The sequence below is a fragment of the Pempheris klunzingeri genome, chromosome 9 (genome assembly GCF_042242105.1).
Source record: "Pempheris klunzingeri isolate RE-2024b chromosome 9, fPemKlu1.hap1, whole genome shotgun sequence".
NCBI lineage: Eukaryota > Metazoa > Chordata > Actinopteri > Acropomatiformes > Pempheridae > Pempheris > Pempheris klunzingeri.
In genome coordinates this window covers 25,319,847-25,332,364 of record NC_092020.1, presented here as the reverse complement: position 1 = coordinate 25,332,364, position 12,518 = coordinate 25,319,847, and the positions used below count along the sequence as shown (strand labels likewise).

The 12,518-nt window shown below is 41.8% G+C and overlaps 1 protein-coding gene across 1 annotated transcript; it reads right to left on the bottom strand.

The window, feature by feature from the left end:
- Positions 1-433: 433 nt before the first annotated feature.
- rest (RE1-silencing transcription factor) lies at positions 434-8,142 on the bottom strand. The gene is made up of 7 exons (XM_070836736.1): positions 8,105-8,142; positions 5,502-5,786; positions 4,687-5,352; positions 3,969-4,129; positions 3,711-3,794; positions 1,428-2,707; positions 434-1,331 (listed from the first exon to the last, which is right to left on the bottom strand). Exons 2-7 carry the CDS (start codon positions 5,747-5,749, stop codon positions 807-809), a joined length of 2,964 nt encoding a protein of 987 aa, XP_070692837.1. The 5' UTR covers positions 5,750-5,786; positions 8,105-8,142; the 3' UTR covers positions 434-806.
- Between the last annotated feature and the right edge of the window lie 4,376 nt (positions 8,143-12,518).

The following is a 12,518-nucleotide window of genomic DNA, read 5'->3' as shown; positions in this document are numbered from 1 at the left end:
TCTCAACTCTCTGCTCGGGTCGCCGTTGCTCCACTTTACATGGAAAATAGCCGTTTAATGCTTTAAATGTTTTCACCAAATTTAGTTTGACAACATTGGGGCACATTTTGGATCTGCGTACCAGATTTAGTGGCGTCTGAACACTATATTTGTGTCCTGATAACAAAAATGTATCTTAGTGCCACCGAATGTCAGATTAGCACCAAATCCAATATGAAAAATGTGTCATTAATAATCCAAGACAACACTGAGGACACACCAGGACGATGTTACAACGATATAATGGATTTGCACTAAATTCGGCGTGTTGGATCGGGAGCACATCGTGCACCAAATTTGATGTTTGAAATGTTTTTCCATTAATGACACTGACTGTGCAAACAACGATAAAACTCATGTAGTTGCAAAAAAAAAAAGAAAAAAAGAACAGACGCCTACAACAAATATTTTAACCCCCGTTTGGTCTCAGACTTGAAAGGCTAGAGAACAGCTAGCAAAAGTGGGTTTAGCATATTTCACAAAACAGACAGCGGTGCTTGGACCCCTTATTATAAAAAGGCATACAGAGAGTTTATATTTCCAATATTTTAGAAAACAGGCACTCAAAACCATGTGTGTGTTGATATTTGTAACCAGTCATGAAGAGACAGTTGATATTAACCAGCTAACTGGGATTAACTGGTGTTTCCTGACGACTCAGCTTTGCTTTAGAGCGCCAGAAGTCAAAGTTTCTGCTTTAAGCACCAAAAAAAAAAAAAACTGCACAAAAATGTACATGCAGAATGCGTTGCCATGGATACAGAGCCTCATTTTTGTCCTTTAGCCGTGTTGTCCATGTAGTAGACGTTGACGAGGTGGCGGTTCAGGTGGCGTCGGTACTCCACCTCCAAAGGGAACGTGCGGTCGCAGAAGATGCACATGTGACTCTTGAGCTCCGTCGGCGTTGGGATCTCGTCAGTGGGCGTCTCGGGGTCGTTGGCCATCTTGCCCGACCCGGCGCCGTTGCCGTTCAGGCCGGAGTCGTCGCTGCCCTCGGAGGCGCTGTCGCTGATGTCGCTCCCGCCTTCGTGGCTGCTGTGGATGCCCTCGTCGTCCTCCGGATCAGCAGGTTTGCTCCGCTGGCCCGGAAGCACCAGAGGAGGCGGCGACGTGGGTTTGACAAACGTCGGAGCGGGCCGGTGTTCGGCTGGGGAAGGTGTGCCCTCACCTGAGCTGCAAGAAGGAGAATCCTCCATCTTTTCTGAGGGTTTGTTCAGAGTCTTTTCAGGCACTGCTGGGGCGGTCTCACCTGTGGAGGCATCCATCTGTGCCGGGCCGTTTTCCACCGGCGTCTGCTCAGAGTGTGTTGCTCGTGTTGGGCTCTCTGGCTGAGCGGGTCCTGTGGACGGACCGCTGACAGAAGCCGTCGTGCCTTTAGTTGGAGCCACGCTTTGTTGAAGACCTGCTGCTTTCTTGCTGCTGTTCCTGGTCTTCTTCTGCTTTACAGGGGCCGGTTCGTTGGATTTGTGCGGTGCAGGAGCGGCGTCGTTTATCTTCTTAGTGTCTTCTGGAGCAGGTTTCACCTGCAGCTTCTCTGCCGCTGTGGCTTTCAGCCGTCTGGTCTTGGATGGAGTCTCAGACGAGGCCTTTTTGGAAAGATCGAGAGCCTCCACTGCTTTCCTCTTCGCAGCTTTTTCCTTCACCACTTTTTGCTTCTGAGTTTTCTCCGGACTCTCTGGTTTCTGCGGAGCTTCTTCGACATGCTCTGGTGTTTTTTCAGACCTCTTTGATCCGGACTTCCTCGGCTTGTTGACGCTCTTGTTCTCCTTTCCACTGATGTCGTTCTTCTGGAGTTCCTTCTCCTTCTCAGGCTTCAACTCTTCTTCCCGTTTCTGCCTCACCACTCGTTCTTCCTCTGATCTTTGTTGGTCAGATTTCTCCGTTTGGTCTTTCTCCACTTGAGCTCCTGCTGTTTGGTCCTGGACAGTTGTTTTCTCCGCGGGAACCTTCTTCACTCGTCTCTTTGTCTTGTTTTCTGTATTTACAGCAGCTGTTGCCATCACCGCCTGGGGCTCTTTAACAGATGTGCTCTCCAGAAGATTCTCATTGACCTTCTCTGTCTTCTTCTGCCTCGTTGAGACCTTTTTCTCCAGTTCCACCTTGTCCTTCACTTTCGGTAGTTTCTCTTTCTCTGAGGTGACGTTGGATTTCTTCGGAGCCTTTTCAGCCGCCTCACTCTGCGCTGACTGGATGGCGGTGGGCCGGCTGCTCTTTCTGATTGACAGATTGATCGGGCTCGAGCTCACGCCGCCGCCGTCGTCCTCCACGTCGTCCTCGTCCATGTCGAAGTCCTCCTCCACGCTGGATGAATTGTCAAGCTTGCTCGCTCTGGTGTTTTCCTCCGCCCCGTCAGGACCGGGCTTCTTCACGCGCAGTTTGACCTTGGAGATGTCCACGGCGACGTTGCAGCCCGAGTGCCTGGACTTGATGTGGTACTGCAGGTTGCACTTCTTGGAGGCGGCGTACTTGCAGAGAGGGCAGAGGAACTGGCGAGGATTGAGGTGGAGCTCGACGTGCTTCTTGAAGTTGCTGCGGTCAGCGGTCTTGTACTCGCAGTAGGGGCAGGAGAGAGGTTTGGGGCCGTTGTGCACCTGCCGGGCGTGGCGTGTCACCTCATGCTGGTTGGCTGCCAGGTAGTTACAGCTCTCACACTTGAAAGGCCGCTCACCTGCGCACAGGAAGGCAAGAAAACAACGTCAAACTGCTGCAGAGGACAGTGTGACACGTGCACAGGTGAGACACGGAAGGAGTTCATGCAGCAGACGAACAAACTCTCCTAAAACTCCTAAAAACTGCTCCTAATTCAGGTTTAACCAATTTTTTTATTGCGTTTGTTACTGTGTACAGTTTATTCAATTTAATTTACAGTAAAGTTAAAAGTTTAATCTATTGTTCCCTTACTGTTGTCTTTATTGTGCTGCTGTAAATTAACCTGCCTCAGTACATAAAGTGTCTTTAATGACTCTTTAATGACCAAATCTGAGACATTCTAGATAAAAATCACTTTTTTTTTTTCCCGTTTTTAAAACTAGTTTTCAGTCTTGTAGAAGCACCATCACAGAGCTACATTATCATTTTTTTGTGTGTAAAATATAATTTGTAATGTATTTTAAATCAGACTCAGCGTTTGTTTATGCAGCCCGTTGGAGATCATACAACAGCGGTCTAACTTTCTGACACAAAACTGTTCGTACAGGAAGTTTTTGTCCACACCAGAGCAGATAAACCTGAAAACACAGTTTGAGTTCTTCTTTCAGATTGTTTGTTCTGTTGTCTTGTTTTTTTTTGTTTGTTTTTTTTACACAGTGGATTTACAGGCGTGTTTTCAGGCTGATCTGCTTCAGCGCGAGCGCCTCGGACAGGAACACAACACAACACAGGAAGTGACAGCGTGTGGCTCTGCTGCAAATCACTTTACCGTGTTAATCCCACATCGACTGCGTCAGTGAAGGCAACACAGACAAAAACAAGTTTACAGTGAGTGACGAGAAGAAGAAAAACAATCAACATATCAACAATCACCCATTTCTTCTTCTAATACTACTAGTTCAGTCTGTCTACTGATTTATCTCTCAGTACTTTTACTCTGATGTTTGGCTCCAGACTATTGACCTGCACACGTTCCCGTGTTTTAAAGGAACATTTTACAGAGTTCAGTGTGGACGACTGACCGGAGTGAGTCCTCATGTGTCGGGTCAGGTGGGTCTTCTGTGAACTGGAGTAGTCGCAGTAGAGACACTGGAAAGGACGGACACCTGCACAGAAACAAAACACAATGTGTGTGAGCACATTTACACTCTGGAGTCCAGATCTGGAGTTTTATCCTGGTTTTCCAGGTGGAACATGAGAAACCTGATTATTCATCGTAGCGGCCTCCAGGTTTCTGATCACCAGCAGAGACAGACGGACGGACTGACGGCGTGTCCTACCTGTGTGTGTCCTGATGTGTTGGATGTAGTTGCTCTTGCGGTCGGAGAAGTAGGAGCACTGGCTGCAGGTGTGCAGTTTGCTGGGGAAGTGGTTCCTCAGGTGTTTCCTCCAGTGGTACTGACTGACGGTGGTGTACGGACACAGCGTGCACTTAAACACCCTGCAGACACACACACTCAGTTTATATACAGCACATTGAATATTACATGTCGTGTGTCTTGTTTTACATGTTTTTCTTTTGTCTTGACTGTTTATTATTCACTATTTTACTGAATGTTCTACTTTAGCTGCTGTAACACTGAATTTCTCCACCGTGGGACTAATAAATATAATAATAAATATATAATATTATAAATATCTTGTCTTGAATACGACGACTGGATCGTTTCATTTCAAATATTAAAAGAGTTTTGGTTTGTGTGGATGAAAACCACAAATTATGTTGAAAACCTTATGTTATGTTAGTTATGTTCCAAACCTTGAAAAGAGTCAAAATTGAGCTTTTCCCAGATTTTGTTCAAATCCTACAAACATGTTGAATTATTTTCCTAAACATCTGCAAAGCTGATTTTTCTGTTTACATCCATGTTTACTTGCTAACTCAATGCTAACTCTCCTGTTAGCATCCAGCTGTCTGCACAGATCTGCCAGGAGTGCGTCCTGATGCATGAACATGACGTAAACAACAACGGGGAAGGAGGTCAGTCTGTGTGTTACCTGTGGTCCTCGCCCTCCTTGCTGTGGTGTTTCAGGTGGGCGATGTAATGGTCGTATCTGTTGGTGTTGTAGCCGCACCGCTCACACCGGATCAGCCCTTTGATGTCACCTGCTGCCCCCGCCGCCGCTCCTCCCGTCCCCGCCTCCTCGCCGCTGTCCCCCCCCCTGCCTGACGGCGCCTGGGACTCGGCCGTTTCCGCCTCCTTGACCTTGGTCTTGCTCCTCCCCTCCACCCGGTTCACCACCATCATCTTGCTGATGCCGTGTGTGCCCAGATGTTCGACAAACTCCTGCTCGTTCTGAGCCTGGAAGTGACACGGTTTACAGTGGAAGGGTTTCTTCTTCTTGGAGCTCTCCGTCGTGGTGGCAGCAGAGGCAACGGTGGTGGTGGTGGTGGTGGCGGCAGTGACGGTGGCGGCAACGGTGGTGGTGGTGGTGGCGGCGGCGGCGGGGCTGTCTTTGCGTTTGGTGCCCTGCTCAGGTGTTTTGGTGCTGGCAGGGGGGCGGGGCCTAGTGTGACGCGACAGGTCTTCAGCTTTGTCTCCATCGTCCTCCTCATCCCCCTCCGTGTCGTTTCCCACGATCACGGCCTTGATGCCCGGGCCCGGAGACTCGGGGTACTCGATGATGCAGACCTCTCTGTGGTTCTGGTTGTCGTAGCTGTACCTGATCGGACACACAGGTGAGTTAACTGGCAGGTAAGAGGTTATTTTCTCATTTTTCTGATTCGACGACTGGCTGAAATAATTTTTACATTTTTAAAAAGAATTTAAGACCATGATGCAACAGGAGTTGGGAGCAGACTAACTCCTGACCTGATGATGCTCTCGTCCTCGCTGTCTGAGTAGCTGCATCCCACCGTCTTCAGCTCCATCATCTCCTTCTCGTCTGCCGCGCTGCTGTCACAGCCGCCGCCGCCCTCCGCTGCCGCCACGTTGGCCAGCATCACCAGCTGAGGGGCGGGGAGCGTGTTAGAGGGCATGTCGCTGAGGTTCTGACCGTCCTCCATCAGAGAAACGCCGACGGGAAACATCTCCACCGAGAACACCGTCTGAGCGGCCATGTTGAGCTCAGCTCTTCACCTCCGCCGGGACGACAAGCTGCAGAGTCGACACCACGAAGGAGAATTTAGAGAACGACAGTAAAAGTGACAGACGGGCTGCTTTATAGTGTAGTATAGTATATAGTATAGTTTTTCTAAAACAAGCTGCAACAAAACAGAAAACAGACACGGTTTTTCTACAAAAGACGCATTTTTTATCAGAAATTATTGCAGCTGTTTAAAACAAAAAAAAGTGTAATGTACTATTATTATTGTTTGCTTTTATAAAGGCAGCGGCGAGAAGAGTTTAGCTCAGTTTAAAGGAGTTAAAGAGGTTTTTTTTATGCCTTTTCAACATAAATACTGATGTTCCTGGTGCGCCTACTGATAGAAGACCATCCTGAAGTAAAGAAAGAGCTGATCTGAGCAGCATGAGACAGAGAAAAAGCTTTAAAAAAATATATATATATATCGCTATCATGTACTTTCTCATAATGTAGACGCACTGTTACACCAGTCAAATGTTAAAACAGCAGATTAGTCACAACAGACGCTTCAAATTCGGAAAATTTGCATATTTCTTTTAAGTCATTTAGTGAATAAAATGACCAAACAGTTTGCAGAGTTATTAGCCTATAATTTAGTATTTTTTTTAATTTCTATTTCCATTTTTCCAAATTAGTTTATTGAGTCGGTTTGCTCGTTTCAGCTCAGTTTTATAATTATAATATGAGGGCTATTTGTCAGGAGATCAGATGTGGTATAACAATATAAACACTTTGTGAAGGCTGCAGGTCGACACATTTAACCAAACTGACAAAAGACTAAAAACATTTCCTGCTTATTTTTTAAATCTAATTTGACTTCATTTTGTAAATACACAGTATCATTTCAGTTAGGTTTTTTTTCTAAAGTCTAGTTTTTATTTCTATTTCAGTTAACTAACATGTTTTTTCCAAAACTAAATTTAGTTTATATTTTAGCAGCTTTAGAGGAGCAAACATTTACAGCCCAACAGATCATCAGACACAAAATCCTCTTAATCGATCACATGCGGCAAATGATGGGTGCCTTAAGGTGCCACTTTTATTTATAGTATATATTCCACCTATGTGGTGCATTTTACTTAATGCATTAGTGGCAGTTTATTTGAGCTCCAGGGTTTGATTTAGACTCATTAAATTCAGTTTTAGAAGATTATTATTCCTGCTGGTGGTCAGTTTATAAGTCCACATCACTTTTGAAGCGTCTTCTCACAGATTGATTTTAAGTGGTGTCTGATTTCACACTTTGCTGTGGAAACTCTCAGCAGACTGAAAATGTGTCTGTCGGCCATTTTGAAACAGCACCACAGCTCAGTCGACAGCGCCATAAGGACGGATGCAAAAAAAAAAAAAAAAATACGTTCAGAACTTCATCCAGAAAACTTCCACTTTAAGTTGTTACACCGACGAGGCTGTCCGAGATTTCACTCAGTGGTTTTAATGTGAAAAAATACACATTTGATTATAGTTTGAGTAAAAGTTTCAAGTTACGGAAAGGGAAATAAGCGGATTTTTGACTGGGAACATAAAAAGCGACCTAATCCTCAAATCAACCAGATAACAAAAGCACGCCGACAAATATCCGATTGAATCTTAAATTTAGTTAAACTTGAATGGAAGTTTGGTACGAGGAAGCTAACGCTAATGGAGAAGTTTACATGTCGCTTAACGTATAGTTGTTTTAACACGTTTGAAACAAACAAAAAAACACATTAGTGTCGACAAGGTGGTAAAACTCGGTGATTATTTAAATCTCAAGTCAGATAAAGATTAAAAAGTAAAAGTTTGAGCCTCCACGTTTGAGGGTTTCACGCCCGGTTAAAACATTTCCCCACACAACTCTGGCTCCTCAGTATCTGACACTGTTAAATCCGCTGAAATACGTTTTAAACTCATTTCAGATACTTTAAAGTTCACCGTTAAATGTAGACGTAGTTGATTTTGAGCCGCGGTCGTGATTTCCAGCGACCATTTCAGGTCGTCAGTGGTTCAGAAAACTTAGTTTGCGGAAGCGCAGAAGTGGAATCAAACAGCGACATGTTGATGCTGAGATTAAAAGTTAATCTGAAGCATTGAAGGAGGTTTTTACAGAAGCTTTTCGGCGGTGGAGTTGAAGTAAAGCGCTGGATGGATGTGTTAGGAGTCGGTCGGCGGTGTTGGGAGTGTTAGCCATGGTCCTGATCAGCCCCGGACAGCGCCTTCTTCTCCAACTCACCGCCTCCATTTTCCTCCAAACTGCCAACAACTTTCCAGCTGCTCCGCTCCGACCAACAACTCCCCGCAGCTCCACTCACAACCCGACATTTCTACGCCGAACAACAGCGAAACTCACCGACTCCTCGGATCCAAACTTTAGTCGACTCTCGCTGGTCTTTTCTTCCAGGTTTGGGAGGTTTTTTTTTTGTCCTCGACGGACGGCGCAGAAAGAAAAGTGTCGGAGAAGTTTCCGCACATTCCTCCACACCGAGGCACGTACGGGCGGTGACGTCAGCACGTCGCTCCGGCAGTTTGAAGCCTCAGGGGGAAATAAAATAAAATTAAATAAAATTAAATTAAAATAATAGTAGTAATGATAGTATGAAATAATAGAAGAAAAAAAAAGCTTCAGGATAAATGCATAAATAATGAAATAGAATAAAAATAAGTAAGTAAAATAAAATAAGATAGAATGAAATGACAAAAAAAATGACAAAAAAGAATAAAATAACAAAATAAAATAAAGTAAAATGAAATAGAATAGAATAAATGACTATATAAGGAGAAATACAAGAATAATAAAATACAATAAAGAACAAATAATAAAATGAAATAATAAAAAAAGTAAAATAAATGAATAAATAGTAATTATAGGGGAAATAAAGCTTCAGGATAAATATATTAATAATGAAACACGATAATAATAAATAAGTAATAAAATAAATAGATAAATGAAATTAAATAAAGTAAAATAAACAAATAATAATGACATAAAAAAGCTTAGATTCAATTAAATGAAATTAAACTAAATTAAATTAAATTATCAAGGTGTAATGACATTGTAGACATTAATCCTATCAATCCACTCCAATCATTTTATTGTCATATGCACAAATAAAAACTGTACAATGAAATTCATACTTTGCCTTCTCACCCTCAGTGTCGTTTTAAAGACAAAAAATAGATAATTAAATTGGAAAAAAGGAGATAAATATCAACAATGATGTACCGACACACACACAAGATAAAAATAATAATACATTCATAATGAACCTGAATGTAACTAAGTACATTTACTGAAGTACAAATTTGAACTACTTGTATTTCACTTATTATTATTATTCACTGGGAGGTTAATAAAAAGCTTCTACAGATTTCATCAACAGGAAAACTAGCTGCCACATCAGCAGAAGCTTCGTCCAACAGTAAACAATCCCAGCAGGTGTCTGCAGGTCTGTGGAGTCCTTTGAAGCTTTACTCCACACGGTGAAACAGGCTGCAGTGTGATCCTTTGAGGCAACTGCACCAGATTGAAGTATGTCCTCTAAAAGTGCTTGTTTTTGCCACTGACAGGCTCAGATTGTTATTCTAAGTGTCTCTGTCTTTAACCACAAACAGCTGTTATATTGCTCTCTCCAGACTCCATTGACAAAAACAGTAATTTTAGTTCACAGAACACCACAGTTGCTGGTCTGTTGCTACCTTGATTGGTTGGTTAGTTAGTGAATTGGGTGTTTTAAAGAGTTATTCTGGATCCAAACTAATGTGTTAAAACACCAGAATCACAGCTACTAGACCAACAACCCGTGAGTTCTGTGAGCTAAAATTGCTGTTTTTGTCAATGGAGTCTGGTGTGTTTGAAGAGAGCGATATAACGGTTTAATTTCAGATTATATGAAAATCACAGCCTCACACGACGAGGATCAGTTTACTGCTCATTTGTTTAACAAAAACTACAAACCAAAGCCTCAAAATGACATGTTTAAAGTTCAGTACGACCTCAGACAGGTGCGACAGGTAGGACAGGTGTGGTTTGCATTCAGGTGTTCCATTTCTGCTCTGTTCTTCGGCCTCAGACACAAACTTTGAGCCCACCGAGGTACATTTAGCTCATTTTACCCAAAATACACATTAAATAGGAAAAGTTTAATTAAAGATTGAATCAAATTAGTTCATAGTTCATGTGCCATTTTCTCCTTTACTTGGAATTCTGGGTAAATTTATCCGTCATAAACCCTGTGTTATTATTATTATTAATAATGATAATAATAATAATGATAATAAAACCTGTAAATGTACTGTGCAAGGACATTATTTTACAAAATGCTGCTTTCGACCACATCTCATGGTCTTCCTCAGTGGATGGAGTATAAAACTGATTAAAAAATTATATAAAAAAAGATAAATAATTAATGAATTATTAAAAGTAAAGTTTATTTTTAATAAGCTGCTGGTTGTATTGACATGTTTTCACCACGTGGGGTCGTTTCTGCTTCACTTCCACCACCAGCACGTGTCTTTATAAATATATAAATATATTGATAGAAAAATGTGCTGCTAATAAAAACATGATGATGGTTCACAAGTTGCCAAAAAAAAAAGATCTGATCAACTTTTACATTTTCTTGCTGAGTTTCATTGATCAGCATTAAAACAGGCTTCTTCATCGGATCGAACATCAATCAATGATTGATCAGCATCGATCAATGACCGATGACCTGCCTCGTGAGCGGTAAAGTGTCGTCACAGATTGACACGCGCAGCAGCCACGCCCCTTCCTCGAGACGCTCGCAGGCGCTTCAAGTTGCACGGAAACACCCCGGAAGTTTGGCGCGCCTGCCTTCAAAGTAAAAGCACAATCAAATCAACTTTATTTGTCAAGTTTGAATAGGCAAACAACGAATTTGACTCGGTGAAGCTTGACTCTCTGTACAGTGAGGAAGTAAAGTAGAAATAAACTACAACAGTAGGAAAAGAATACAGGACAATATAAACAATATATAACTCTTTAACAACAACGGTATGTACAATAGAGGGAGGTGTAGTGCAGAACTTGCAGTGCAAAAAAGTAGTGCAAAATGTTGCAAATGTGCAGGGGGGGGTGGATCCTGAGACTCTGAGGCTAGTGCGAGTTCATCAGGGTGACGGCCTGGGGGAAGAACCTGTCTCTGTGTCTGCTGGTTTTGGCGTACAGTGATCTGTAGCGCCTACCAGACGGGAGGAGTTTGAAGAGTTTATGTGCCGGGTGTGAGGGGTGTGCAGAGATGTTACCTGCCCTCCTCCTGACCCTGGGTAGTTACCAGAGAGCGAAGTACCGAGGCTGCCATCTGCGGCGCCATCTTGATGATATATATCCAATAAGGGAGACTACAAAATTTACATGTTAGAGCAAAATATAAGATAAATGCAATGTATTGAACAGGATATTTCAAGTATCACACTGTAGTAAGAAACAAATGAGTGGTGACAAAGTGCAGGTGATGGCTGTGATATTGTGTTTGGAGATTTATGTGTCAAACAGTCTGACAGCAGCGGGGATGAATAAACACAACTCTCTGCACCAACAGCACAACAGTTGTTAAAAACTCACTTGTACATTCTGGTGTTTTTATAACTTTTTATAAATTGAATTTGCCAAAAAAAAAAAGTATAGACGATTAAATTAAGAAAATAGCGTGCATGTGATGCAGCATAGAAAACATTCTATGTTTCTATTCCAGAGGAATCATGATCAATAAAGATGTTTAGTTCTAGTTTAAATACAATTATTAATTCATGTATTCATTAGTGAATTCCAGATAGAATAAAGAAACAAACTAATGAAATAGAAATCCTCGTAAATATCATGAGTGGAACTTGAGTTACATTTGTTTTGAGTGTCTATTTTAATAAGCTTTTTTTTACTTTTAAATGCAGAATCTGGATCAGAATCGGCTTCATTTGCCAAGTATGTGAACATGTACAAGAATTTGACTTTTGCTGGTTTTTCAGCTGCTCTCACGTACTTGCACATGAACACAATAAGAGGGAAACAAGAACAACAATGCTGAGCAAAGTAAAAACACTGAACACACATTTAACTTAAGCCTAAACATTTAACCTCTGTGTACAATGTCAATAATAATATAAATTTGTATCATATTTTATTCTTGTACATTTCATATTTTGTATTTTTGCACATTTGCGTTATATTTTGTATATTTGTATTTATTTTATTTTTTAACTTAATTTTTTTTTTTTTTTCCTTTTGCTTTCACTGGAATTTCTCACTCTGATGTTGCTGTTGTGTAAATGTGAATTTCCCATTTGGGGGATGAATAAAGTAACTTAATCTTAAATATTTAATATATATATATATATAAACTATGACAAAAGATGGGAAGAAGACAGCAAATGTAGTGTTTCTTGATAAATATCTATAGCTTATTAATTATAATCAACACTGAAAGTCTTTAATCACTCCGGCTCAGTCCAAACACTCTTTCTTCATCTGATATATTAAATGTCAGATTGTACCTTTTATTTTGAAATCGCAAACCGGAAGTGTTACGGATTCTCTCGCTACCTTGACATTCTGGTGCCCTCAGCGGTGTCTGAGGCAGCGACAGTCTGAGCCAAAAAGTTTTCACAGCCTCTCCGTAACTTCTCATCGTCGCTGCTCTGAACCAGCAGCTGTTGTTAATTCACGCTGAAACTTAGTTTTTTTTGACATTTTTTAAAGTATTTCTTCAGCTCTTTTAGGACTTTTCTCCTTTTTTTTTTTTTAAGAG

What these genes read in the sequence shown, in the direction of transcription:
- rest (XM_070836736.1), bottom strand. Translation starts at nt 5,749, where the DNA reads ATGGCCGCTCAGACGGTGTTCTCGGTGGAGATGTTTCCCGTCGGCGTT. An exon ending in ACACATGAGGACTCACTCCG is followed by an intron (nt 2,708 to 3,710) that starts GTCAGTCGTCCA and finishes TCCTGTGCGCAG; the next exon opens with GTGAGCGGCCTTTCAAGTGT. An exon ending in CAGCAGGTCTTCAACAAAGC is followed by an intron (nt 1,332 to 1,427) that starts GTGGCTCCAACT and finishes CACTCTGAGCAG; the next exon opens with ACGCCGGTGGAAAACGGCCC.